General features: G+C 37.8%; 1 protein-coding gene across 6 annotated transcripts in view; it reads left to right on the top strand.

The window, feature by feature from the left end:
- The window catches only part of WNK3 (WNK lysine deficient protein kinase 3), a 172,679-nt gene that overhangs the window by 46,711 nt on the left and 100,293 nt on the right, over positions 1-25,675 (top strand). For all 6 annotated transcript variants that reach the window (XM_013986189.2, XM_013986188.2, XM_013986187.2 and 3 more), the window contains exons 3-7: positions 14,865-15,037; positions 16,061-16,281; positions 17,077-17,234; positions 20,990-21,078; positions 24,379-24,598. In XM_013986189.2, coding sequence (XP_013841643.1) covers positions 14,865-15,037; positions 16,061-16,281; positions 17,077-17,234; positions 20,990-21,078; positions 24,379-24,598 — 861 coding nt within the window. The remainder of the gene's footprint in view (positions 1-14,864; positions 15,038-16,060; positions 16,282-17,076; positions 17,235-20,989; positions 21,079-24,378; positions 24,599-25,675) is intronic.

The raw sequence follows: 25,675 nt of genomic DNA, 5'->3' as shown, positions 1-25,675 counted from the left end.
TGCTAGGGGTTTATCAAATTTGTTGATCTTTTCAAAGAACCAGCTTTTCGTTTCAGTGATCTTTTCTATGGTTCTCTTCGTTTCTATTTCACTGACTTCTGCTCGGATCTTTATGATTTCTTTCCTTCTACTACCTTTAGGTCTTGTCTGTTTTTCTCTCTCAAGCTACTTTAGATGTAAAGTTAGCTTGTTTATTTGAGCTTTTTCTTGTTTCCGAGGTGGGCTTGTATTGCTATAAACTCTCCTCTTAGAACGGCTTTTGCTGTATCCCATAGGTTTTGGAGTGTGGTATCTTTGTTGTCTTTTGCTGCTAGGTATTTTTTAATTTCCTCTTTGATTTCTTCAGTGATCCATTGGTTGTTTAGTGGAATGTTGTTTAGTCTCCATGTGTTTGTGTTTTTTGCAGTTTTCTTCTTGTTGTTGATTTCCCGTCATATAGCATTGTGGTCGGAAAAGATGCTTGGTATGATTTCAATTTTCTTAAAGTTACCGAGGATGGATTTGTAGCCCAGGATGTGATGAATCTTAGAGAATGTTCCATGTGCACTTGAGACGAATGTGTATTCTGTTGCTTTTGGATGGAATGTCCTATAAATATCTTTTAAGTCCATCAGGTCTAATGCATCATTCAGGGCCTGTGTTTCCTTATTGAATTTCTGTCTGGTTGATCTGTCCATTTCTGTAAGTGGGGTGTTAAAGTCCCCCACTATGATTGTGTTATTGTTGATTTCTCCTTTTAAGGTTGTTAGCAGTTGCCTTATATATTGTGGTGACTCTACGTTGGGTGCGTAGATATTTAAAATTGCTCTATCTTCTTCTTGGATTGATCCTTTGATCATTATGTAATGACTTCCTTGTCTCTTAAAATATTCTTCAATTTAAGGTCTATTTTGTCTGTTATGAGTATTGCTACTCCAGCTTTCTTTTGATCCCCGTTTGCCTGGACTATGTCCTTCCATCCTCTCACTTTCAATTTGTGTGTGTCCCTAGAAGTGAAGTGGGTCTCTTGAAGACAGCATATATATATGGGTCTTGTTTTTGTATCGATTCAGCCAGTCTGTGTCTTTTGGTTGGGGCGTTTAGTCCATTCACATTTAAGGTAATTATTGCTATGTATGTCCTTATTGCCATTTTATTAATTGCTTTGGATTTGTTTTTCTTGCTCTTTATTCTTCCCTTCTTCTCTTGTTCTCTCCTCTTGTGGTTTAATTACTGTCTTTCGTGTTGTATTTGATTTGATTTTTCTTTGTGTATCAATTGTGGATTTTTGGTTTGCAGTTATTCTGAAGTTTTGATACGAGTCTATATGTCTAGGAGATTGTTTTAAGTTGTTGTTCTCTTAATTGCAAGTTCATCTGTAGTGTCCTGCATTCGTACCCACCTCGTCTCATGATTTCTGATTTTGGTGGGGTAATTGTGCATGGTTGATTTCGTATCCTTACTGTAGATATACCTTTACTGGTGATCCTTGTCATTTGTGGTGTTTTTGTTTCCTGTTGCTGTCTTTTCTTTTCTGCCTAGAGAAGTTCCTTTAGTATTTTGTTGTAAGGCTAGTTTAGTGCTGCTGAATTCTCTCAACTTTTGCTTATCTGTGAAGGTTTTGATGTCTCCTTCAAATCTGAATGAGAGCCTTGCTGGGTAAAGTCATCTTGGTTGGAGGTTTTTTCCTTTCATCATGTGAAGTATATCATGCCACTCCCTTCTGGCCTGCAGAGTTTCTGCAGAAAAATCGATTGATAACCTTATTTGGGTTCCCTTGTATGTGATTTGTTTCTTTTCTGTAGCTGCTTTCAAGATTTTCTCTGTCTTTAATTTTGGTCAGTTTGAATAATATGTGTCTCGGTGTATTCCTCCTTGGGTTTATTTTATATGGTACTCGTTGTGCTTCCTGGGTTTGAGTGAGTGATTCCTTTCCCATGTTAGGGATGTTTTGGGGTATTATATCTTGGAATATTTTTTTCTGTCCTCTCTCTTTTCTCCTTCTGGCACCCGTGGAATACGGATGTTGGCACGTTTAACGTTGTCCCAGAGTTCTCTGAGACTCTCTTCATTTGTTTTCAATCTTTTTTCACCTTTCTGTTCCGCATCTGTAATTTCCACTAATACGTCCTCCACCTCACTTATTCGTTCTTCTGCCTCCTGTCTTTTGCTGTTAGCTGCTTCTAGTGAATTTTTTATTTCAGTTATTGTATTTTGCATCTCTTCTTGTTTAAGTTTTATATCTTGTATCTCTTTGGTCAGTGTGTCCTGTAAGGTATCCATCTTTGCCTCCAGTTTATTTCCAATGTCTTGCATCATCTTCAGCATCAACAGGCTAAAATCTTTTTCCTGGAGGCTGAGAATCTCCTCATTGCTTAGCTGGTTTTCTGGGGTTTTCCCTTTCTCCCTCATCTGAGTTATAGTTCTCTGTCTTTTCATTTTTATAGGTTTTTGGTGTGGTGACCTTTTTACAGATAATAGAGTTGTAGCCTCTCTTTCTTCTGGTGTCTGCCCCCCTTGTGGCTGAAGTGGCTATGGGGGCTTGCTGTAGGCTTCCTGATGGAGGGGCTGATGCCTGCCCACTGGTGGGTGGGGCTTAGTCTCTGGATGGGATTAGAGGCAGCTGTGTGCCTGAGGGGTCTTTAGGTAGCCCTTTACTTTGGGGCAGGGCTGTGATCCCTCCTGGATTGTTGTTTGCCCTAGGGGGCTTCTCAGCTCTGACTGATGGGTGGGGCCAGATTTTCCCGAGATGGCCACCTCCAGAGAAAGGCATGCTGCTGAATATTCCCAAGAGCTTTCCTTCCAATGTCCTTCCCTCACAACAAGCTACATTCACCCCTGTTTTCTCAGGATGTCCTCCAAGAACTGCAGTCAGGTTTGACCCAGATTTCCTATGGAGACTTTGCTTTGCCCTGGGACCCAGTGCACGTGAAAGACTGTGTTCACCTTTTGAGAATGGGGTCTCCATTTCCTCCAGTCCCGTTGAGTTCCTGCATACAAGCCCCACTGGCCTTCAATGCCAGATGCTCTGGGGGCTCTTTCTCCCAGTGCCAGATCCCCACAGGTGGGAGTTTGATGTGGGGCTCAGAACTCTGACTCCTGTAGGTGAGTCTCTGTGAACCAGTTAGTTTCCAGTCTGTGGGGCTTCCCACCCAGGCGGTATGGCATTGTTCAATTTGTGAAATCGCCCCTCCTACCTCTTGATGTGTCCTCCTCTTTGTCTTCTGGAGTAGGATATCTTTTTTTAAGGTTTCCAGTCCATTTGGTTGAAGATTGCTCAGCCTTTAGTTGTGAATTTTGTTGTTTTTTTTTTTCCTGTTAGATACAGTTTTGCAACTGGTCAATTGTTTTCCCTTCTGCCAAGTCGGCATCGGGTTTAGATCCAAGCTGGGTTGGGATGGCAGTGAGGGAGGTGCCGTCTGGACTTTACAGCCCCCAATCAGAGGTGGAGGATGGCTGAGGGGACGTTGCAGCAGCTCCTGGTCTGTTCACTCAATGTGGATTATTCATGTTGCTAGCAGACTGGAACGTCAGCTGGAGCAGTCAACCACAGCATCCAGGAGGCCTCTCCTCGTGACTGTGTTTTCTCACAGCACGATACCCAAGAATTAAGAGGCCAGTGTTGGATGCAGAGTCAGTAATTGAAAGGTGAAGTTCCCAGTTCATGTTGCTCCCTGGCTGGGCTCCAGAGGGTTGGCAGGAAGGTGCTTAAATCAGGGTTCCAAATCTGGGTGGGAACCGGAGGTAGCCCAGGGTGCTTTGGCTGCCTTTTGCTCTCCAGCCACCAAACCCAGGGGTTTGGGGCACCAATAACCAGCTTACTGTCCCCTTGCCTTTCCCTCCCAGGTATTAGCACCAAACTTTAGGTTTGCCAAGGGAGGAACTTGGAAGGCCAAGTTGGTAAAGCAGGAGAGAACTACTGAGGTATCTGAAGTGGACAGGCTCAGTGTTAGGGAGTGTTCTAATTTCATTCTTTTACATGTGGCTGTCCGGTTTTCCCAGCACCACTTACTGAAGGGTTGTCTTTTCTCCATTGTATATTCTTGCCTCCTTTGTCACCAGGAATATATTAAAAGAGTAACATATGATGACTGTGGAATTTTACCTTTTTTTTCCCTCAAGTTTAGCATTTTATTTCAGCTCACCAGTGATACAACTTCAGATTGATATCATTGACTAAGATTAAGTTTTATAGCTTGTCATGACCACAGTTCCAAGCACTGAGTATTGTTTTCAACCCACTCCTGGTAATACAGCAGGGGAGATTTTCTTATCGTTAGTATTATTATTTTCTTTGTTTTTTTTTTGGCCCCATCTGTGACTTGTGGAAGTTCCTGGGCCAGGGATTGAAATTGTGTCACAGTGGTGACCTAAGCCATAGCAGTGACAATGCCAGGTCCTTAACCCACTAGGCCACCAAGAAACTCCTCTTCATTAACTTTTGTTTATTTATTGTTTTATTTGCATTTTAGGGCTGCACCTGCGGCATATGGAGGTTCCCAGGCTAGGGGTCGAATTGAAGCTACAGCTGCTAGCCTACCCCAAAGCCACAGCAACACCAGATCCTAGCTGCATCTGCAACCTACACCACTGCTCACAGCAACACTGGAACCTTAACCCACTGAGCGAGGCCAGGAATCGAACCCTCCACCTCATGATTCCTAGTCAGATTCGTTTCTGCTGCTCCATGATGGGAACTCCATCCTTATCATTAATTTTAATTTTTTCCCCTCTCTTTCTCTTTGGCCTGCTTTGCATAGGGAGCTACAGAATGTGTCATCTTTTTAGCCTTAGCTCAAAAAGCTAGAACAGGGGGAAACATCATATTATGTTTATTCTGTAGAAAGGAAAGATTTCCGAATCTTTGGAAGGGGTGGGATGCCTGGTAGATCCAATGTGGTTCTGCAGTGAAAATCCATCATTTTACCTTTAAGATTAATCATTTAATTAAAATATATGTGAATGCTTACTCCCCCCCCATGTAAATACAAGTCTTGTGGAAATGTTTTTTACAGTGCAAAAAAGTATTCTGGATTTTATCAGAAATGTCTCACATAGTAATTTTATGCCTAGTTTACATTTGTCATTTATCCCATGTGATGTTTTCCCAAGGGTAAAGGATTTTTCACCACTTGAAAATCAATGTAATTTGACATATTAACAGTCTGTAGAGGAAAGAACATAATTTCAATAGATGCAGGATAAACATTTGAAGAAATTCAACATCCATTCATGATAAAAAAAAAAAAACCCAGCAAACTTGCTGTGGAAGGGAACCTCCTTAGCTTGATAAAGGTCATTTATTTTAAAAATAAAACTGGATTTCCCTCTGTGATGCAGCAGGTTAAGGATCTGGCATTGTCCTTGTGGCAGCATGGGTTCCAGCCACAGCCCAGAATAGTGGTTAAGTGGCATAGGTTGCAGCTGCAGCCCAGATTCAATCCCTGACCTGGGAACTTCCACATGCTGCATGTGTGGCTGAAAGAGGAAAAGAACCCAACAACTCTTAGATTTGCTTAAAACAACTTACATCATATTTAATGGTGAAAGACTGAATGCTTTTTTTCTAACAAGGCAAGTGTGTCTGCTCTCAACACTTCCAATATGATGCTTTTAATTAACATCATGGTACTTGAAATTCTAGCCAATGAAATGAGGGATGATAAAGAAATAAAAGGAATGCAGATTGGAAAGGAAGAAATAAAATTGTCTTTACTAACAGATATCATGAGTATCTACACAGAAAGTCTAAAGGAGTCTAAAAAAGTTCCAGGGACTAATAAGTGATTTTAAAAAGGTTGCAGGATACAAGGTTCATATAAAAAAACCCAATTATATCTCTCTATGGTAGGAAATAATTGGATATTGCAATTTAAAAAGTACCATTTACAATAGCACGAAAAAAGAAATAAGTAGAAATATAACAAAGTATGTGCAGAATCTGTATGCTGAAAACTAGAAATAATTGGATATTGCAATTTAAAAAGTACCATTTACAATAGCACGAAAAAAGAAATAAGTAGAAATATAACAAAGTATGTGCAGAATCTGTATGCTGAAAACTAAAAAACAGTGGTAAAACAAATCAAAGAAGATCTATGATTGGTTGGTTGGAGGACTCACTGGGTAAGATGTCTGTTCTTTCCATATGACCTAGAAATTCAGAACAATTATATCACAATCCCAGCAGAATTTATTTTAGATGTTGACAAACTGACTATGAAACTAATATGGAAAGGCAGAGTACTAGAAGAACTAAAATAATTTTGATAAAAGTAGAACACGTTTGAAGAATTCATGTTAACTGATTTAGGGTAGACTTTCTCTAAAGGTATTGTAATTAAGACGTATGGTGTTGGCAAAAAGGTAGACGCACAGATCAATGAAACAGAATAGAGTTCAGAAATAGACCCAAACAGATATGGTCAATTGATTTTAGAAAGAAAAATGGCAATTCAGCATAGAAAGGGTGGTCTTTTCGACATAAGGTGCTGGAACAATTGGACATACATATTCAAAAAAATGAACCTCGACCTAACTCTTACATGTTATACAAAATTTAACTCAAAATAAATCATAGACCTAAAAGTAAAACATAAAACTGTAAAACGGAGTTCCCGTCGTGGTGCAGTGGTTAACGAATCCGACTAGGAACCATGAGGTTGTGGGTTCGATCCCTGCCCTTGCTCAGTGGGTTAACGATCCGGCGTTGCCGTGAGCTGTGGTGTAGGTCGCAGACGTGGCTCGGATCCCGCATTGCTGTGGCTCTGGCGTAGGCTGGCAGCTATAGCTCCGATTGGACCCCTAGCCTGGGAACCTCCATATGCCGCGGAAGCAGCCCAAGAAATGGAAGAAAGACAAAAAAAAAAAAAAAAAAAAAAAAAAACTGTAAAACTTAGTGAAGTGTTACATGTGAGAAAATCTTTTTGAATTTTGGTTAAGCAAAAAGTTCTTGAATATAACAATGAAAGATTGTCCATAAAAGAAAAAACAATAAATTGACTTAAAATGAAAATTTTTGCTCTATGAAAGACACTATTAAGAGAATGAAAAGACAGTGCACAGACTGGCAGAGTATATTTTTAAATCACATATGTGACAGAGGACTTGTATCTGAATCTGTTAAGAACTCTCAAAAACTCAACAAGATATAAAACAGTCCAATTTAAAAATGGGCTAAAGGAGTTGCCATCCTGGCTCAGTGGTTAATGAAACGGACTAGTATCCATGAGGGCACAAATTCGATCCCTAGCCTCCCTCAGTGGGTTAAGGATCTGGTGTTGCTGTGAGCTGTGGCATAGGTTGCAGACGCAGCTCGGATCCTGTGTTGCTGTGGCTGGGGTGTAGGCTGGCAACTACAGCTCCAATTTGACCCCTAGCCTGGGAACCTCCATATGCTGTGGGTGTGGCCCCAAAAAGACTAAGTAAATAAAATGGTGTAAACATTTGAAAAGACATTTCACCAAAGAAGACAGACATATGGCAGGTAAGTACATGAAAAGTTGCTTAAAATCATTAATTGCTAGGGAAAAGAAAATTAAAACCATAATCTGATACCCCAGTACAAATATGAGAATGGCTAAAAACCAACCAAACCAAAAAAACCACCAGACATTACCTTCTCCTGGTGAGGGTGATGAATACAGAGAAGTGCTCATATATTTGTTGTCATTTTCTTATAAAGGTATATTTACCTTAGGACCCATCAATCCCACATAAGATAGTTACTCAACAAAATGCATGTTCACACAAAGACCTGTACATGAATGTTTATAGTAGCTTGTAATCACTCAAAACCGGAAGCCTCCCAGCTGTTCTAAATGGGGAATGGATAAGCAGACTGTGGTGCATTCATAGGTAGAATACTATACAACAAATAACGGCAACAAACTATTGATATATGCAACAATAAGGTTCAATTTAGAAGACATTATGCTAAGTGAAAGATGCCAGATTCAAAAGGCTATATATACTTCTCATTTATAAGTCTTTCTAGAAAAAATGGAATTATAGGAATGATAAATAGATCAGTGGTTTCCAGAATTGAAGTGTGAGGAGAGAGTTTTACTGTAAAGGGATGATGCAAGGAAGTTTTTTGGAGGGAGCAATGAAACTATTCTGTATTTTAATTGTGGTAGTGGTTACATGACTTTATGCATTTGTTGAATCTTCATGGAACTGTATACCAAGAAGGATCACTTTTACTAAAATGTAAATTTTAAAATTAAAAATGTGGCTTAGGAAAAAAGAAGCTGAGAGAATATCAACTCTTTCTCCCCCCCCCGCCCCCGCATAAAAAAGTCTTACTGAAACGCTGGACAAATGGAAAGCCATATTCTTAGATGGTTTTTAGATGCCAGTTTCAGCCAAATATGTGTGTGTGTATGTGAGTATGTGTCCAATTAAGATTACAGGATATTCCTTTTTAATTTAATTGGAAAAATTATCTTAATGTTTTTATGGAATATAAATAGATTTAAAAGCCTAGAAAATAATGAAGAACAGGAAAGTGACTTGTCATTATTATTATTATTATTATATTATTATTAATCGTTCTGAAAGTCATTGCCATAGGAATAGACAGATTGGTGGAAGAAAGCAGAACCCATTGTAGCTGGAAACTTACTATATAACAAACATTCAAGTCAGTGAGAAAGAATAGTTTAAGTGGTTCTAGCAAAACTGATTAACAATCTAGATGAAAATACTGCATGTACAGAAATGAATTCCAAATGGATTAAAAAGTTAAATGTGAAAAATAAAGTCTTGGGAGACTACAGTATAGCTATTCACATAAGAGATACTTAATAAAGTAAAAGATATTGCTGAGTGACTTTGGGGTATACAAAATGGTCCTTATCTAAGGAAAAGACTCTTCCATGGCAGTCTTCTCCTAGTTTTCCAGATATAACTGCAGTTACTCATTTGTGTATCTGTTTAGTCCTTTTCCCGTGCATTTATTTTTTTAATTTAAAAAATTTTTATTAGTCAATGAATGTTATTATATTTATAGTTGTACAACGATCATCACGACCAAATTTCTTGTGCATTTAGATATATACTAGAAGGCATAGCATTGGTCAGGATGGTTCTTTTATGTACAAAGTGTCATATTATAGATTTCTTTCGAATTGCTTTTTTTCACTCAACAGTAGGTCTCAGAGATCTATTCACATTAGCACATATAGATCAATCTCATTCATTTAATTTATGACAAAGTTGATAATACTGTGACCTATTTGATCCTGGATAGGTTACCTAACTATCTTAACCTCAGTTTCTTTATGTGCAAAATGGCACTGTCAAAGGGTTGTTGTAGGGGCTAAATGTCTTAATATACAAAAAAGTTTTAGGACAGTGCTTAGCACGTAATAAACTTTATTATTGACATTTCGATTGCTTCTAATTTTTCACAATTACAAACCATGCTGCAACTATCCTTTTACATATTTCTTCACATACCTCAAGGAATAATGTGAATAAAGTAAAATGAAATTCCCAGAGCTCTGGTATGATGCTTAAATAGGGCTATTATGAAGTCTTTAAAAAAACAAAACAAAACAAAAAACAAAACAAACCTCTTTAGTGGTACAGCAGGTTAAGGATCCAGTGTTGTCTCTGTGGCAGTGCAGGTTCAGTGCCCGGCCTGGGTCAGTGGGTTAAGGATCCAGTGTTGCCATACATATGGCATAGGTTGTAACTGCGGCTTGGATTCGATCCCTGGCCTGGGAACTTCCATATGCCACAGGTGTGCCAAAACCCTCCCTCGAAAATGAAAAAAAAATACCCAAAACTCTTTAATGGAAGTCTTCCTTTTATCAAGTTGCCATTTTTTCTACTCTCTTGAGTTTCATAAAAATATATTCTATCAGGGCATATATTTTAATCTTCAACAAATCTTTCATTTGAACCTTTCTTGTATTTACAGCACTACTGTTGATTTATTTGTATATTTTGTTTGTCATTTTGGTGGGGTTTAGAAAGGGAGGGGAATTATTTTATTGGAAGTTTTTTAGTCACAGTTTCTTTTTTTTTTGTCTTTTATCTTTTTGTTGTTGTTGTTGTTGTTGTTGTTGTTATTGTTGCTATTTCTTGGGCCGCTCCCGCGGCATATGGAGGTTCCCAGGCTAGGGGTTGAATCGGAGCTGTAGCCACCGGCCTACGCCAGAGCCACAGCAACGCGGGATCCGAGCCACGTCTGCAACCTACACCACAGCTCACGGCAACGCCGGATTGTTAACCCACTGAGCAAGGGCAGGGATCGAACCCACAACCTCATGGTTCCTATTCGGATTTGTTAACCACTGCGCCACGACGGGAACTCCTTTAGTCACAGTTTCAATTTCAGGACTTATGATTGGTCTCTTCATCTTTTCTATTTCATCGTGGTTTAGTCTTGGAAGATTGTACCTTTCTAAGAATTTGTCCATTTCTTCTAGGTTTTCCGTTTTATTGGCATATAGTTGCATAGAGTAGTCTTCTATGATCCTTTGTATTTCTGTGATGTCCATTGTTACTTCTCCTTTTTCATTTCTAATTTTATTGATTTGAGTCCTCTCTCTTTTTTGCTTGAGAAGTCTAGATAAGGGTTTATCAGTTTTGTTGATCCTTTCAAAGAACCAGCTTTTCATTTCAGTGATCTTTTCTATGGTTCTCTTCGTTTCTATTTCATTTATTCCTGCTCTAATCTTTATGATTTCTTTCCTTATGCTAACTTTAAGTCTTGTCTGTTCTCTCTCGAGCTGCTTTAGATGTAAAGTTAGCTTGTTTATTTGAGCTTTTTCTTGTTTCTGAGGTGGGCTTGTATTGCTATAAACTCTCCTCTTAGAACGGCTTTTGCTGTATCCCATAGGTTTTGGAGTGTGGTATCTTTGTTGTCTTTTGCTGCTAGGTATTTTTTAATTTCCTCTTTGATTTCTTCAGTGATCCATTGGTTGTTTAGTGGAATGTTGTTTAGTCTCCATGTGTTTGTGTTTTTTGCAGTTTTCTTCTTGTTGTTGATTTCCCGTCATATAGCATTGTGGTCGGAAAAGATGCTTGGTATGATTTCAATTTTCTTAAAGTTACCGAGGATGGATTTGTAGCCCAGGATGTGATGAATCTTAGAGAATGTTCCATGTGCACTTGAGACGAATGTGTATTCTGTTGCTTTTGGATGGAATGTCCTATAAATATCTTTTAAGTCCATCAGGTCTAATGCATCATTCAGGGCCTGTGTTTCCTTATTGAATTTCTGTCTGGTTGATCTGTCCATTTCTGTAAGTGGGGTGTTAAAGTCCCCCACTATGATTGTGTTATTGTTGATTTCTCCTTTTAAGGTTGTTAGCAGTTGCCTTATATATTGTGGTGACTCTACGTTGGGTGCGTAGATATTTAAAATTGCTCTATCTTCTTCTTGGATTGATCCTTTGATCATTATGTAATGACTTCCTTGTCTCTTAAAATATTCTTCAATTTAAGGTCTATTTTGTCTGTTATGAGTATTGCTACTCCAGCTTTCTTTTGATCCCCGTTTGCCTGGACTATGTCCTTCCATCCTCTCACTTTCAATTTGTGTGTGTCCCTAGAAGTGAAGTGGGTCTCTTGAAGACAGCATATATATATGGGTCTTGTTTTTGTATCGATTCAGCCAGTCTGTGTCTTTTGGTTGGGGCGTTTAGTCCATTAACAATTAGGGTAATTATTGCTATGTATGTCCTTATTGCCATTTTACTAACTGTTTTGGATTTGTTTTTATTGCTCTTTTTTCTTCCCTTCCTCTCTTGTTCTCTCCTCTTGTGGCCTGATGACTCTCTTTACTGTTGTATTTGAGTTGATTTTTCTTATCTGTGTGTGTATCTGTTGTAGATTTTTGCTTTGCAGTTGCCCTGAAGTTTTGTTATGTCTGTATATATGTGAGATTGTTTTAAGTTGTTGGTCTTTAATTGCAAGTTCATCTGTAGTGTCCTGCATTCGTACCCTCCTCTTCTCATGATTTCTGATTTTGATAGCATATTTATGTTTGGATGATTTCCTACATTTACTGTAGATATACCTTTACTGGTGATCCTTGTCATTTATAGTATTTTTGTTTTTAGTTGTGACCTTTTATTTTCTGCCTAGAGAAGTTTCTTTAGTGTTTGTTGTAAAGCTGGTTTAGTGTTGCTAAATTCTCTTAGCCATTGCTTATCTGTGAAGCTTTTGATTTCTGCTTCAAATCTGAATGAGAGCCTTGCTGGGTAAAGTCATCTTGGTTGGAGGTTTTTTCCTTTCATCATGTTAAGTATATCATGCCACTCCCTTCTGGCCTGCAGAGTTTCTGCTGAAAAATCTGCCAGGATAACCTTATCAGGGTTCCCTTGTATGTTACTTGTTTCTTTTCCCTAGCTGCTTTCAGTACTTTGTCTTTAATTTTGGTCAGTTTCATTAATATGTGTCTGAGTGTATTCCTCCTTGGGTTTATTTTATGTAGTACTCGTTGTGCTTCCTGTATTTGAGTGAGTGGTTCCTTTCCATGTTAGGGATGTTTTTGGCTATTATCTCTTGGAATATGTTTTCTGTCCCCTTCTCTCTCTCTTCTCCTTCTGGCACCCCTATAATATGGATCTTGGTGTGTTTATTGTTGTCCTAGAGTTCTTTCTCTGAGACTCTCTTCATTTCTTTTCAACGAAGGGGGTTCTGTTCCATTCAGTGATTTCTCTAGTCTGTCCTCCACCTTACTTATTCTTTCTTCTGTCTCCTGTATTCTGCTGTTGGTTGTTCTAATGAATTTTTTATTTCCGCTATTGTATTTTGCATCTCTATTTGCTTAAATTCTAAATCTTGTATTTCTTTGCTCAGATTTTGCTGTAAATTATCAGTCTTTGCCTCCCATTTATTTCCAATGTCTTGCATCATCTTCAGCATCAACAGTCTATAAAGTCTTTTTCCTGGAGGCTGATAATCTCCAGATCACTTACCTGTTTTTCTGTTTTTTTTTTTTTTTCTCCCTTATCTGAGTTATAGTTCTCTACCTTTTCATTTTTATAGGTTTTTGGTGTGGTGACCTTTTTACAAATAATAGAGTTGTAGCCTCTCTTACTTCTGGTGTCTGCCCCCCTTGTGGCTGAAGTTGGCACAGGCCTTGTTGTAGGCTTCCTGATGGGAGGGACTGGTTCCTGCCCACTGGTAGGTGGAGATGATTCTTATCCCTCTGGTGGGTGGGGGGCTTTGTCTGTGGTGAAATTAGAGGCAGCTGTGTGGCTGTGGCTGTGTGGCTGCGGGGGGTCGGGGGAGCATCTTTAGGCAGTTTATTTACTGATGGGTGGGTCTCTGATCCCACCTGGATTACTGTTTGGCCTGGGGCTTCTGAGCGCTGGTGAGTGGGGCTAGATTTTTTCCAAAATGGCCACCTCTAGAGGAACACACACAAATGAACAGTCCTGAGATCTTTTCTTCCAATGTCCCTCCCCCACAATGCTACCCAGTCTCCCCCTGTTTTCCCAGGCTATCCTCTAAGAACTGCAGTCATGTCTGACCCAGATTCCTATGGAGCCTGTGCTTTCCTCTGTGACCCAGTGCACATGAATGCCTGTTCAAGCCTTTCAAGAATGGGGTCTCCATCTCCCCCAGTCCCACAGAACTTCTGCACACAAGCCCCCTGGCCCTCGATGCCAGATGATCTGGGGGCTCTTTCTCTCAATGCCAGATCCCCAGGCTTGGGGACCTGATGTGGGGCTCAGAGCTCTCCTGTAGGTGAGTCTCCGTGATACAGTTACTTTCCAGTCTTTGTGCTGCCCATCCAGTGGGTATGGGGTTTCTTATATTGCCTAATCGCCCCTCCTACCATCTTGATATGACCTCCTCTTTGTCTTCTGGAGTAGGATATCTTTTTTGAAAGTTTCCAGTCCATTTGGTTGGAGGTTGTTTGACATTTGGTTGTAATTTTGTTGTTTTTATGAGAGAAGGTGAGCTGCAGTCCTTCTATCCCGCCATCTTCATCCTGTCTCAGAGGGGAAGTAATGTAATATGTTGCCAACCATCTTGTAATGGAAACTGTACCTAAATTTTTAACTAGCATATTTGATTATTTTCCTATCAACATCAAAACTTAAAATAGTTCTGTCATTCCTTTCTTTCCTGCTCCCCCTTGCAGAAGACAGAAATTGTTTTTATTCTCTTCTCTATTAGATTTTAATGAAGTAACCTGGAATTTTAATTCCAGACTCTTCTTTTTGCATTACAGTTGACTTTTGAACAACATGGGGGTTAGGGACACTAGCCCCATGATAAAATTTTAGACAGAATAAATTATTATTTATTTTTAGACACAATAAATTCTAACATTTAGCTGTCTAACATTATTCCTGCCCTGATATTATAGATCCTTTAAATGTGGAAATTCAGAGATTTCTTAGGAAATCTTTCTTATTATCTGTTTTGTTTATTTCTTTTTCTCATTTTTAGATACTGTTTTTCATTTCCAGCAAAGGAAATTTTATTTATTTTTCCAGTTTAATGAGATATAACTGACATATCTCAAACTTATACAGAACAATGTATAATTTTAAGGTATACAACATAATGATTTGATATATGTATGTATTGTGAAATGATTATCACAAAAGTTCAGTTAATATTAAGGATATTATTTCTCAAGGCATTGATTTATTATGCAGGTGGATTCATAACAGGTGTATTTATGAAATGTAACAACTGCTGCATTTTGCTGTATGAGAGGAGTCAAAGTAATTACCTAACAAAGAATATCACTGATTATATAGGTCCTGATGAAAGAATTGACAGGTGAAAATACATACATATGAACATACATTAATACAATGGAAATAAAGCACTCATTTGAGTGGTGTTAGACATGTGCAAGAGAATTTCTAGGCTTTAATTTGCAACTTGATTTTTCATTTCAGGACCGGAAATTAACCAAAGCTGAGCAGCAAAGGTTCAAGGAAGAAGCAGAGATGTTAAAGGGTCTCCAACATCCCAATATAGTTCGATTTTATGATTCCTGGGAGTCTACATTAAAAGGAAAGAAATGTATTGTACTAGTGACTGAACTTATGACATCAGGAACCTTAAAGACGTAAGTTGCCCTGATAGTGCCAATAGAGTTTTATTTGGAAGTAATTTTCAGGAGTCATAAAAGTTATTTGTAAGGTAGTACTAAACACTACTTGATTAATGGCTTTGTAGAATTTGAATCTAGTGACTATGTTTCAAGGCAGGTTAAAAAATTAGGATGTTAATGAAGTTTGTTAGAAAATACAATGTTGAGAACTCTGTGGGTTATCACAGAATTTCAATATTATAAATCACTATAGAGATCATATAATATAGCAGGTTCACGTGCCTATTGAGCAGTACTATGTAATTATAGTCTATTGTTTTGTTTCTGACTGCAGTACTTCATTTGATGGTATAATCACTTATTTATAACTGTTAAATGTGAGATATATTTTTTCTGTTTCTTAGTATCTTTGCACTAAGTCTTTACATAGTAAACCCTCTGATGACTCTATATAAACAGTTATTAGGAAGTAGAGAACACTTTCTTTTTAAAATTTTGATGCCATTCCACAAAAAGCCACTGTGACTGTGATTCTTTTTTCTTCTTTCCTTCCTTCCTTCCTTCCTTCCTTCCTTCCTTCCTTCCTTCTTTCTTTCTTTCTTTCTTTCTTTCTTTCTTTCTTTCCTTTCTTCCTTCCTTCCTTCCTTCCTTCCTTCCTTCCTTCTTTCTTTCTTTCTTTCTTTCTTTTCTTTCTTTCGTCTGTACCCACAGCATGCAGAAGTTCCTGGGCCATGGATCAAACCTGTACCATAGCTGCGACCTGAGCTTCAGTGACAACGCCAGTCCCTTAACCTGCTGAGCCACCAGGGAACTTCCCTCTTGTTTTGAATTGAAAATGTTAAACTTAGTAGGATGTCTTCTCTAAAGATTATGATTTAGATTTAATTTTTTGTCATAACATGCAATAGAAAATAACTCAGTGATGGTAATCATAATACATACAGTATCAGCTAGCTTTTATGATTTACCCTAATGTGCTAATACAATAAGTAAGCTAAGTTTATTTGTTTACATGTGGTCTTTTGTTTCTTTGTGTAGGTACTTAAAACGATTTAAAGTCATGAAACCAAAGGTCTTAAGGAGCTGGTGCAGGCAAATTTTAAAGGGGTTGCAGTTCTTGCACACTAGGACTCCTCCTATTATTCACCGGGATCTAAAGTGTGACAATATTTTCATCACGGGACCCACTGGATCTGTGAAGATTGGTGATCTAGGACTAGCCACCTTAATGCGCACATCATTTGCTAAAAGTGTCATTGGTGATTAACATTTTATAGTTTATTGTGTAAAGAGATTTTTAAATTGTATACGTCTAGAACAAGGATCAGCAAACCATGGCCTATGGGCCAAATCTGGCTTCATTGCCTATATTTGTAAATAAAATTTCGTTGGAATGTAGCCACACCTGCTCATTTACATATTGTCTATGGCTGCTTTTGTACTATAGTATCAGAGTTGAATAGTTGTGACAGAGCCCATGTGGACTACAAAGCCTGAAATATTTACTGTTTGGCTCTTTCTGAAGAAGTTTGCTGATTCCTAGCCTAGAATATGAATTTGCTTTGAAACATTTATTATATGTTGACTTATTTCGAAGATATCCTAGTGTCTTTCTTTTGGGGATATATTTAATATTATTGAAAGGTTCTGAGGACTTAAGAAGGAGGATTTACTAATTTATAAAATTTTAAATAACTTTAAAAAGGATAGAAATACAAACATTTATTTAAATTTATTTTTTATTGTTATTTCCCCCAACACACTCCCCCCCCCCACTGGGAGGGATTGGGAGCTTGGGGTTAATGGATGCAAACTATTGCTCTTAGAAATAAAAACATTTTGATAATCATTACCTAATTTTAAGCACTGCAGATTGTACTTTATTAGTATAGAAAGTTAAGGAAATTCCTTAAGTGCTTTATATAGATACAGCAAATATTCAGCTAAGTTTATATTTATATATTTCCGTTTGGGAGCAAAAATTAACTCAGGTGATCCTTGTGGCAAAGATACATTTTTATTTTCAATAAAATTGTGGTTGTGGTATTTTGTAGGGACTCCTGAGTTTATGGCCCCTGAGATGTATGAAGAGCACTACGATGAATCTGTAGATGTCTATGCTTTTGGAATGTGTATGCTGGAAATGGCTACTTCGGAGTATCCTTATTCTGAGTGCCAGAATGCAGCTCAGATATACCGTAAAGTGACTAGCGTAGGTATAACTTTATTCTTTTTTTTTTTTTTTTTTTGCCTTTTTAGGGCCACAGCTGAGACATGGAAGTTCCCAGGTTAGGGGTCAAATTGGAGCCGCAGCTGCAGGCGTACACCACAACCACAGCAATGCCAGATCTGATCTGCATCTGCAACCTATATACCACAGCCCACAGCAATGCCAGATCCTTAACCCACTGAGTGAGGCCAGGGATTGAACCTGCGTCCTCATGGATACTAGTTGGGTTCATTACTGCTGAGCCACATTTCATGGTCAATTTAGAAGTCAACTTAGTCAAACCTAATTTTGGTTTAGTTCTGTATAACAGTGCTAAATTTAACCTAGTTGTAATGAAACAAGCTTTAGTTTATGCTATTTACCTATACTCTAAGGCTCTATATTAGTATCTTTGGGGGAAAATGTACACATATAACATCTGTATACATTTGTTTGTTAAGAATTTTTAGATATTTATTAGATGGATCTTATTTTCTAAAGCTAAATAATAGAGATTGGCTAAATGGTTTTGAAGATTTCTTCTAGCTCTAAAAGCCTGATTATGAAATGGCATTCAATGGATACAGTATTTGATTCTCTGCTATGAGTATTTTTTTGTGTTAGGAATTGAAAGGTATTGAAAGATGAGTAAGAAGTTTTTGCTACTCACAAAGAGCTTTATGTTTTTAGTAGGGCAGTAATAAATTCACAAATAACTATAAAAATAAGAGGATGGGAATATAGTAAGGGATGCAAGTGCGATAGAAGCAAAGTGTTAGAGGTTTGTTCAAAATAGTTCTACTTCATATTCAGTTGGGTGGCTCAAGACAGGCCACACAAGAAATTTTCAGGTAAGTAATACATTAATAGGTAGCATTTTAAAATGCATAATGTATGCCACAAGCTTTCATCTTTATATCCCTATAAGGTGGTGCTATCTTCACTTTACAAATGATGAGACTGAGAATCAGAAGTTGTGACCCACCTAAGTTCACACAAATACTAATAGTTAATAAATGGCTAATCATTTTATAAATGGCCGTGTTTAGGAGTTCCCGTCATGGCACAGTGGAAATGAGTCCGACTAGGAACCATGAGTTTGCGGATTCCATCCCTGGCCTCGATCAGTGGGTTAAGGATCTGGCATTGCTGAGACTGTGGCATAGGCTGGTGGCAACAGCTCCGATTATACCCCTAGCCTGGGAATCTCCATATGTCGTGGGTGCGGTTCTGAAAAGACCAAAAAAAAAAAAAGGGCTGTGATTAAAAACTGATTTGTAAAATTCCGTTCCATTAAAAATGTAATAGTTGGTTCTTGTGAGCTAATATGAGCCAGTTTCACTGTATTATACATGTAATATATGGACCTTGTTTGGATCCTAATTTGAATAGACCAACTATAAGAAAATATTGTTTAGACAAAATTTGGAAAATTTGAGTATGGATTGGGTTTTACATGATATTAAGCAATTAATGGTAATTATTTTAGGTAGGATGATGACATTGTATCTGTTAGAGATAGAAATAGGAGACTTTATGGGTGAAATGACATGATGCCTAGTATCTGTTTTAAAATATTCCAGGATAAAAGTGGTGTGGGAGTAGTAGCTGAAATGAGGTTAAGAAAAGATGCTTGTTGTTGAAGCTGATGATGATCATGTGGGACTTCTTATACAACTCTACTTTTGAGTATGTTTGAAAATTTCTGTAACAGAGAGCTGAGAAATAAGGCTATAATGTCGTTTTAGTTAGGGCTCATATATTATATGACTATAAATAGAAGAGAGTCTGTACTTGATTTTGTAAGTTGCAGCTCCCCAATTATTTTCACCTAGAACAGAGAAAGGCAGTAATTATCCAGGGCTGCAACTGGGTAAGGGATCAGTGGAAAGGTCAAAGAGGGCTTTTTCTTTTTTTCTTGTTTTTTTTTACTGCACCCATGGGATGTGGAAATTCCTAGGCTTAGGGATCAAACCTGTGCCACAGCAGCAACCCGAGCCACATCAGTGACAACACTGAATCCTTAACCTGCTGAGCCACCAGGGAACTCTAAAAGAGGGCTTTTTCTTTAAGTAGAACAATATAACTACATTTTTGAATGGTGACTTCATATATATATATACATATGTTTGTCTTTTTTTAGGGCCACACCCACAGCATATGGAGGTTCCCAGGCTAGGGGTCTAATTGGAGTTGCAGCCACTGGCTTATACCACAGTCACAGCAACGCCATATCTGAGCCATGTCTGTGACCTACACCATAGCTCATGGCAACGCCGGATCCTTAACCCACTGAGCTAGGACAGGGATCAAACCTGCATCCTCATGGATACTAGTCAGATTCGTTTCTGCTGGGCCGTGACGGGAATTCCTATTCTTTTATATTAAAATCACAAAAATGCCAGCCATAAATCATAATTCAGATTTCCATTTATACCAAAGCTTCTTGAATTTGAGGTCCAAATTCATTCCTAATCTCACCATATTTATTTAGTATAGATACTGGGCTTTCTGATTCTGTATTCTGTGAGGTACTCTGATAGACCCAGAAGTAGATCTTAGATGGCCTCATTCCATGACAATTATTCCACTTTTCTGCTTATTGCTTAATTTGGAATTTTCTATTAAATAATAGCAGTGATCTTGTATTTTTTTTAATCTAAACCTCATAAGTTAAGGGTAATAGAATGTAAAATAAGCAGTAGGTACCTAGCACAGTCATTATAAGAACATGGTTTTTTTTTTTTCTCGCTTAACGATAAAAATAATACGGGTTTCTCAGAAGTTTTCATATATATATGTGTGTGTACATATATACTGAATGCTCATTGTGTCTAGCCATTCTAGGACTTTGAAATATATGTATATTTTTCTTTTTATGGCCACACCTGCAGTACATGGAAGGTCCCAGGTTAGGGGTTGAATCAGAGCTGTAGCTTCAGGGTTAAGCCGCAGCCACAGCAAAACCGGGTCTGAGACCATCTGCAACCAGTGCCTCAGATTGTGGCAATGCCAGATCCTTAACCTACTGAACTAGACCAGGGATTGAACACACACCCTCACAGAAACAAGTTCAGGTCCTTAACCCTCTGAGCCACTACCAGAATTCCAAGTGGTGTTTTATTTGCCTCTTTATTTTTTTTATCTTTTTCAGCTGCACCTATGGCATATGAAAGTTCCCTGGCCAGGCATCCAATCCAAGCTATAGCCACAGCTGCAGCAACACTGGATCCTTAACCCACTGTGCTGGGCCAGGGATTAAATCGGTGCCTCCACACAAATAAGCCATATCATTAACCCACTGTGCCACAGTGGAAATTCCTTATTTGGAATTTTTAAAAGTGTTTTTAATATTTATTTTTCTGATTCTAAAACTTTCTAATTGGGGTTACACTATATGTACATTTTGGGATTCTCTTTTTTCCCCTACTTAATGTTGCAGTATGAGAATTCACTTTATTAATTACTTTGAGAATATTTTTAGTTTTTGTGTGTTAGCATATACATGCATATGTGTATCATATAATTTATGTAACATGGAGATTTAGAATGTTTACAACTTTTCACTGTAATTTGTAGAGGTATGACAAAATCCTTTTCAAAAATGTTGTTAAAACTTATACTGTATGTATATATTTATCTCATTTAAAATTTAAATATGGTTTAGTGGTAAAAAAAATCATTTTTAATAAGTGTCATGTTATATTTGGGCTTTCAGTTGTTTAATTTGTGACTAGAAACCATTTTTCTTCTTCCAGGGTATAAAACCAGCAAGTTTCAATAAAGTCACTGATCCTGAAGTGAAAGAAATCATCGAGGGATGTATTCGTCAAAACAAATCTGAAAGGTGGGTGCATATGTATTGAAATTACTTAACTGATGGATGAATTTTTCTCTTGCACTGTGTCTTTTTCTGACTTTTGAATCATGCTGGGTATAACCTTTGAGTAGAAGCCAAATTATACCGTCTAGAGTGAAGTATATCGGTGCATCTTGTTTGCCATTTTATAGACTTTGATATCATATGCTGAATTTTTCTTAAACTGACACTTGGGTTATGTTTGTCTATGTGTGTTGGACAAGCCTCAGCACAGCACCTTCAGCCATCAGTTAAACAGTTAACGGACCCCCTCCCAGGTAAACTTGCTTCTGACAGTTGGTAGTAGAGTGCTTTTGCAGTGTCACCTTCACATAAGTACTTGAATTGTTTTTTTAATGATAGTTTAAAAGAATTAATCATCAACTCACCAGATGTTTTTTTTATTTGTCCATATGTCCCTGTGTCATGAAAACGGTAAAGCTGATAGGACTAGTTTTGTTCAAGAAATAGTGTTCTAGATTTATTTGTATCACTATTCATGTTTTTCTTATGGACAGCTCCTTTTAGTTTTAGCTTTTCCCTTTAATTTGAGCTTTGGACAGTTGCTGACTTAAATTGGTAGGTTAATGTTTTGATTTTTACCTAATTACTGATTATGGTTAATAAAGATGATAGATAATTATAGAAATTATTTCCTACCATTTCACTGACTGTTCCCCATTTTTAAAAAAATGTTTTTATTCGGTGATTCCTACATTGCGGCCATTTTTTTTTTTTTTTTTTTGGCGATGCCCACAGCATGTGGAAGTTCCTGGACCAGGGATAGAACTCATACTGTAGTGGCGACCTAAGCCACTGCAGTGACAACACTGGATCCTTATCCAACTGCGCCACAAGGGAACTCCCTGTTTCCCATTTTTTATTAGATCTTACTGTTGCATATCTGAGAATATAAAATACCACTAAGATAAAGCCTGTTTAATTATAGCTTTATTACACAACATTCTTAGTGTTTGTACTAACAGGCTATATCTATCTGTGTATATATTTTAATTATGGTAAAATATACATAACCTAAGATTTACTATTTTAATCATTTTTAAGTGTGCAATTCAGTGGCCTTAAGCACATTTACATTGTTGTACAAACCATCACCACTATTTCCAGAACTTTATCATCATCCCAAACAGAAACCCTGTGCCCATTAAACAGTAATTCCACACTCTCTTTCCCCTCAACCCCTAGCAATCTCTTTTCCACTCTGTCTGTTTCTACCTCTGTGTAGGTATGTCATATAAGTGGAATTATACAGTATTGGTCATTTTGTGTCTGCCTTATTTTTTGTAGCATAGTGTTTTCAAGGTTGATCCATGTTATAGCATGTTTCAGAATTTCATTCATATTTAAGGCTGAATATTATTCCATTGTGTGTATATGTGTGTATACCATATATACACATATATGGTACCCATATTTTGTTTATCCATTCACCTGTTGATGGACACTTGTATTATTTCTACCTTTTGGCTCTTGTGAATTATGCAGCATGAACATTGGTGAGTGAATATCTTCTTGATTTCCTACTTTAAGTTCTTTTTGGTACATACCTACAAGTAGAATTACTGAATCATGTTGTAATGCTGTGTTTAATTTTTTGAAGAACTTCTAAATTTTTTCTGCAGTGGCTGCTTCATTTTGCATTCCCTCTAGCAAGGAATGATGGTTCCAGTTTCTCAGTGTGTTGGACCATTTGTTATTTTCCATTTTTTTTATAATAGCCAGTCTGATAGATATGAAGTGGTATCTCATTGTGGTTTTGATTTGCATTTCCCTAATGACTAATACTGTTGAGTATCTTTTCATGTGCTTATTTGCCATTTGTGTATCTTCTTTGGAGAAAAGTCTATTCAAGTCCCTTTGCAATTTTAAAAAATTGAATTATTTATAGTTATTTTTGAATTGTAGGAATTTAGCATGCTTTTTTTTTACCCTATGCTAAAACTACTGTGTTAAAGTAGCCATTTTAGTTTCGTTTCTTATTGTTTGCATAGCATTTTAGTTATGACGCTATCAAAGAACACTGGAATATTTAAAAGGGTTCAAGGCACATTAGTGTTTTGGAAAGAACGGCCTTCCACATCAGAGTAAGATTCAAATCTGGACTCACATTTAGCCAGTGTGATCTTGAGCAGTTACTCGGCTGTTTCCTCAAAATAAGTATTAGTTTGATGATTAAAAAGATAATGAATGTGGAGTTCTTGTTGTGGCTCAGCAGGTTAAGGACCCAACCTTGTCTCTGTGAGAATGCCAGTTTTCAATCCCTGGCCTTGCTCAGTGGGTTAAGGATCTGGCATTGCTGCAAGCTGTGACATAAGCTGCAGATGCAACTTAGATCCGGTATTGCCATGGCTGTGACATAGGCCTCAGCTGCAGCTTCAATTCGACCCCTGGCCCAAGAACTTCCATATGCAGTAGATGCAGCTGGCCAAGGTGTAGCCATAAAAAGAAAAAAAAAATGAATGCATGTAAAATACCTAACAGTAATAAGTACTTAATGAATAGTATTGTCTACTGCTATTGCAGTAGATTATTCCAGAGTGAAAATATCTAGGCAAAATTTTTATTGAGTTGCCAAGTGCTTCATTTGGTTGTACCTTCTTAAACACATCTCACCTTAGTCTTAAGACTAATTAGTCTGAGCAAGCTCATTCTTTTTATAAAAACTGTCGAAGTTAAATATTTGTCTCTTGATCACTAAAAATGTAGAAGGTTGAAAATCTTCATCTTACAGGATACCATGCTGTCAATATGCTTTATCTGTTTTAAGTAGTACAGGAGGGACTTTCAGGAGGGTTACATCAGTTTTGGCTCTCCCTGGCCTGTAATATAGATAGATTAGATATGATAGATCTATTTTAGAAGTTGGTCAAAGAAAAGAAACTAAAATGCCAGCTTTTAAAAGAATCGTTTGAATATCTGTCCTTTTTTTCTCTTCAAAGATGTTTAATCCCAATTATTAGGCTAGGGTTGTATCCATTATAGGTATACTTTGGACTCGAACTTTAAGAAAACTGTACGACTTTGCTGAAGTAAATTAGCTTCACCCATGGCATTCTTAATTAAGATCACTACAAATGCATGTTAGTTGGGATTTCTTTGCATCTTTGGTAATAATAAGTTGGATATAAGATTTGGCTTTTATAATAAGGCTGATTAATGGCTTAATAGAAAATTTAAAATACGGTTGTTACTTTGACAAAATAACAGATTTATATTTTGTTTATTAGTGTTTAGTATTTATTTGTATTTTGTTTACTTGTTTATTAGGTTGTCTATCAGGGACCTACTAAACCATGCATTTTTTGCTGAGGATACAGGACTAAGGGTGGAGTTAGCTGAGGAAGATGATTACTCAAATTCATCCCTGGCTTTAAGACTCTGGGTGGAAGACCCTAAAAAATTGAAAGGCAAACATAAGGACAATGAAGCTATTGAATTCAGTTTCAATTTAGAAACGGATACACCTGAGGAAGTAGCATATGAAATGGTAAGTGAATCCTACCACTATACTCCACTCCCCCTGTAGTATCAAGGTTGATTCCTTTCTCCTTGTCATTGCTTTCTTTCCTCTCATTTTCTCTTCTTCTTTATTGAAATTATTATTTTATTGTGAATATTCCTAAAACAGAGTATATTAAATTTGCATGTACAGTATAAGGAATAATCAAACTCTACTTTTGTTAAGAAATAGAACACTGGAGTTCCCGTCGTGGCGCAGTGGTTAACGAATCCGACTAGGAACCATGAGGTAGCGGGTTCGGTCCCTGCCCTTGCTCAGTGGGTTAATGATCCGGCGTTGCCGTGAGCTGTGGTGTAGGTTGCAGACGCGGCTCAGATCCCGCGTTGCTGTGGCTCTGGCGTAGGCCGGTGGCTACAGCTCCGATTAGACCCCTAGCCTGGGAACCTCCATATGCCGTGGGAGCGGCCCAAGAAATAGCAACAACAACAACAAAAAGACAAAAGACAAAAAAAAAAAAAAAAAAAAAAAAGAAATAGAACACTGTTGGTATCTTAAAAGCCACCTGTATGCTCCTCCCACTTGCATTCCCCTCCCTCATTACCACAGGTAATATCTACTCTGACTTTTGACTTTTGTGTTACTCATTCCTTTGCTTTTCATTACCGTTTACCTAAATACTCTATTGTTTTGTTTTGAAAACCTGAGTGGCATGCACATACCTAGCTGGTTACTAAAGTTACTATTAGGTATAGCTGCCCAGGAGGGGATAAGTGGAACAGAGTCTCTCAGGCATAGTCTGGCTCTCTGTGAGTTTATGAGAGCTGAGTCTGGAGAAATCAGTGAGTGAGGTCACACTTGAGTCCAAGGAAACACACAAAGCTCACCACAGTCAGGACACCAGCGGGCCTGTGTGAACCAGAAAAATTAGTTGTCCGGTAACAATATGGTTTGATGGGAGTGGGCCCCTCTGTCTTTTCTACTTCTCATCTCCCCATGACCCCTCCCTGACCCAAGAGTAGAAGACAGCAGAACTTCTGTTGGTTGAAATGCATGTCCATGCGCGATCCAGGCTGTGCAGTGTTTGGAGGGAGGGTGTGTAAGCGC

The sequence above is a fragment of the Sus scrofa genome, chromosome X, assembly GCF_000003025.6.
Source record: "Sus scrofa isolate TJ Tabasco breed Duroc chromosome X, Sscrofa11.1, whole genome shotgun sequence".
Taxonomy (NCBI): domain Eukaryota; kingdom Metazoa; phylum Chordata; class Mammalia; order Artiodactyla; family Suidae; genus Sus; species Sus scrofa.
The sequence above is the reverse complement of the archived record's forward strand: the minus strand, read 5'-3'. Positions and strand labels throughout refer to the sequence as shown.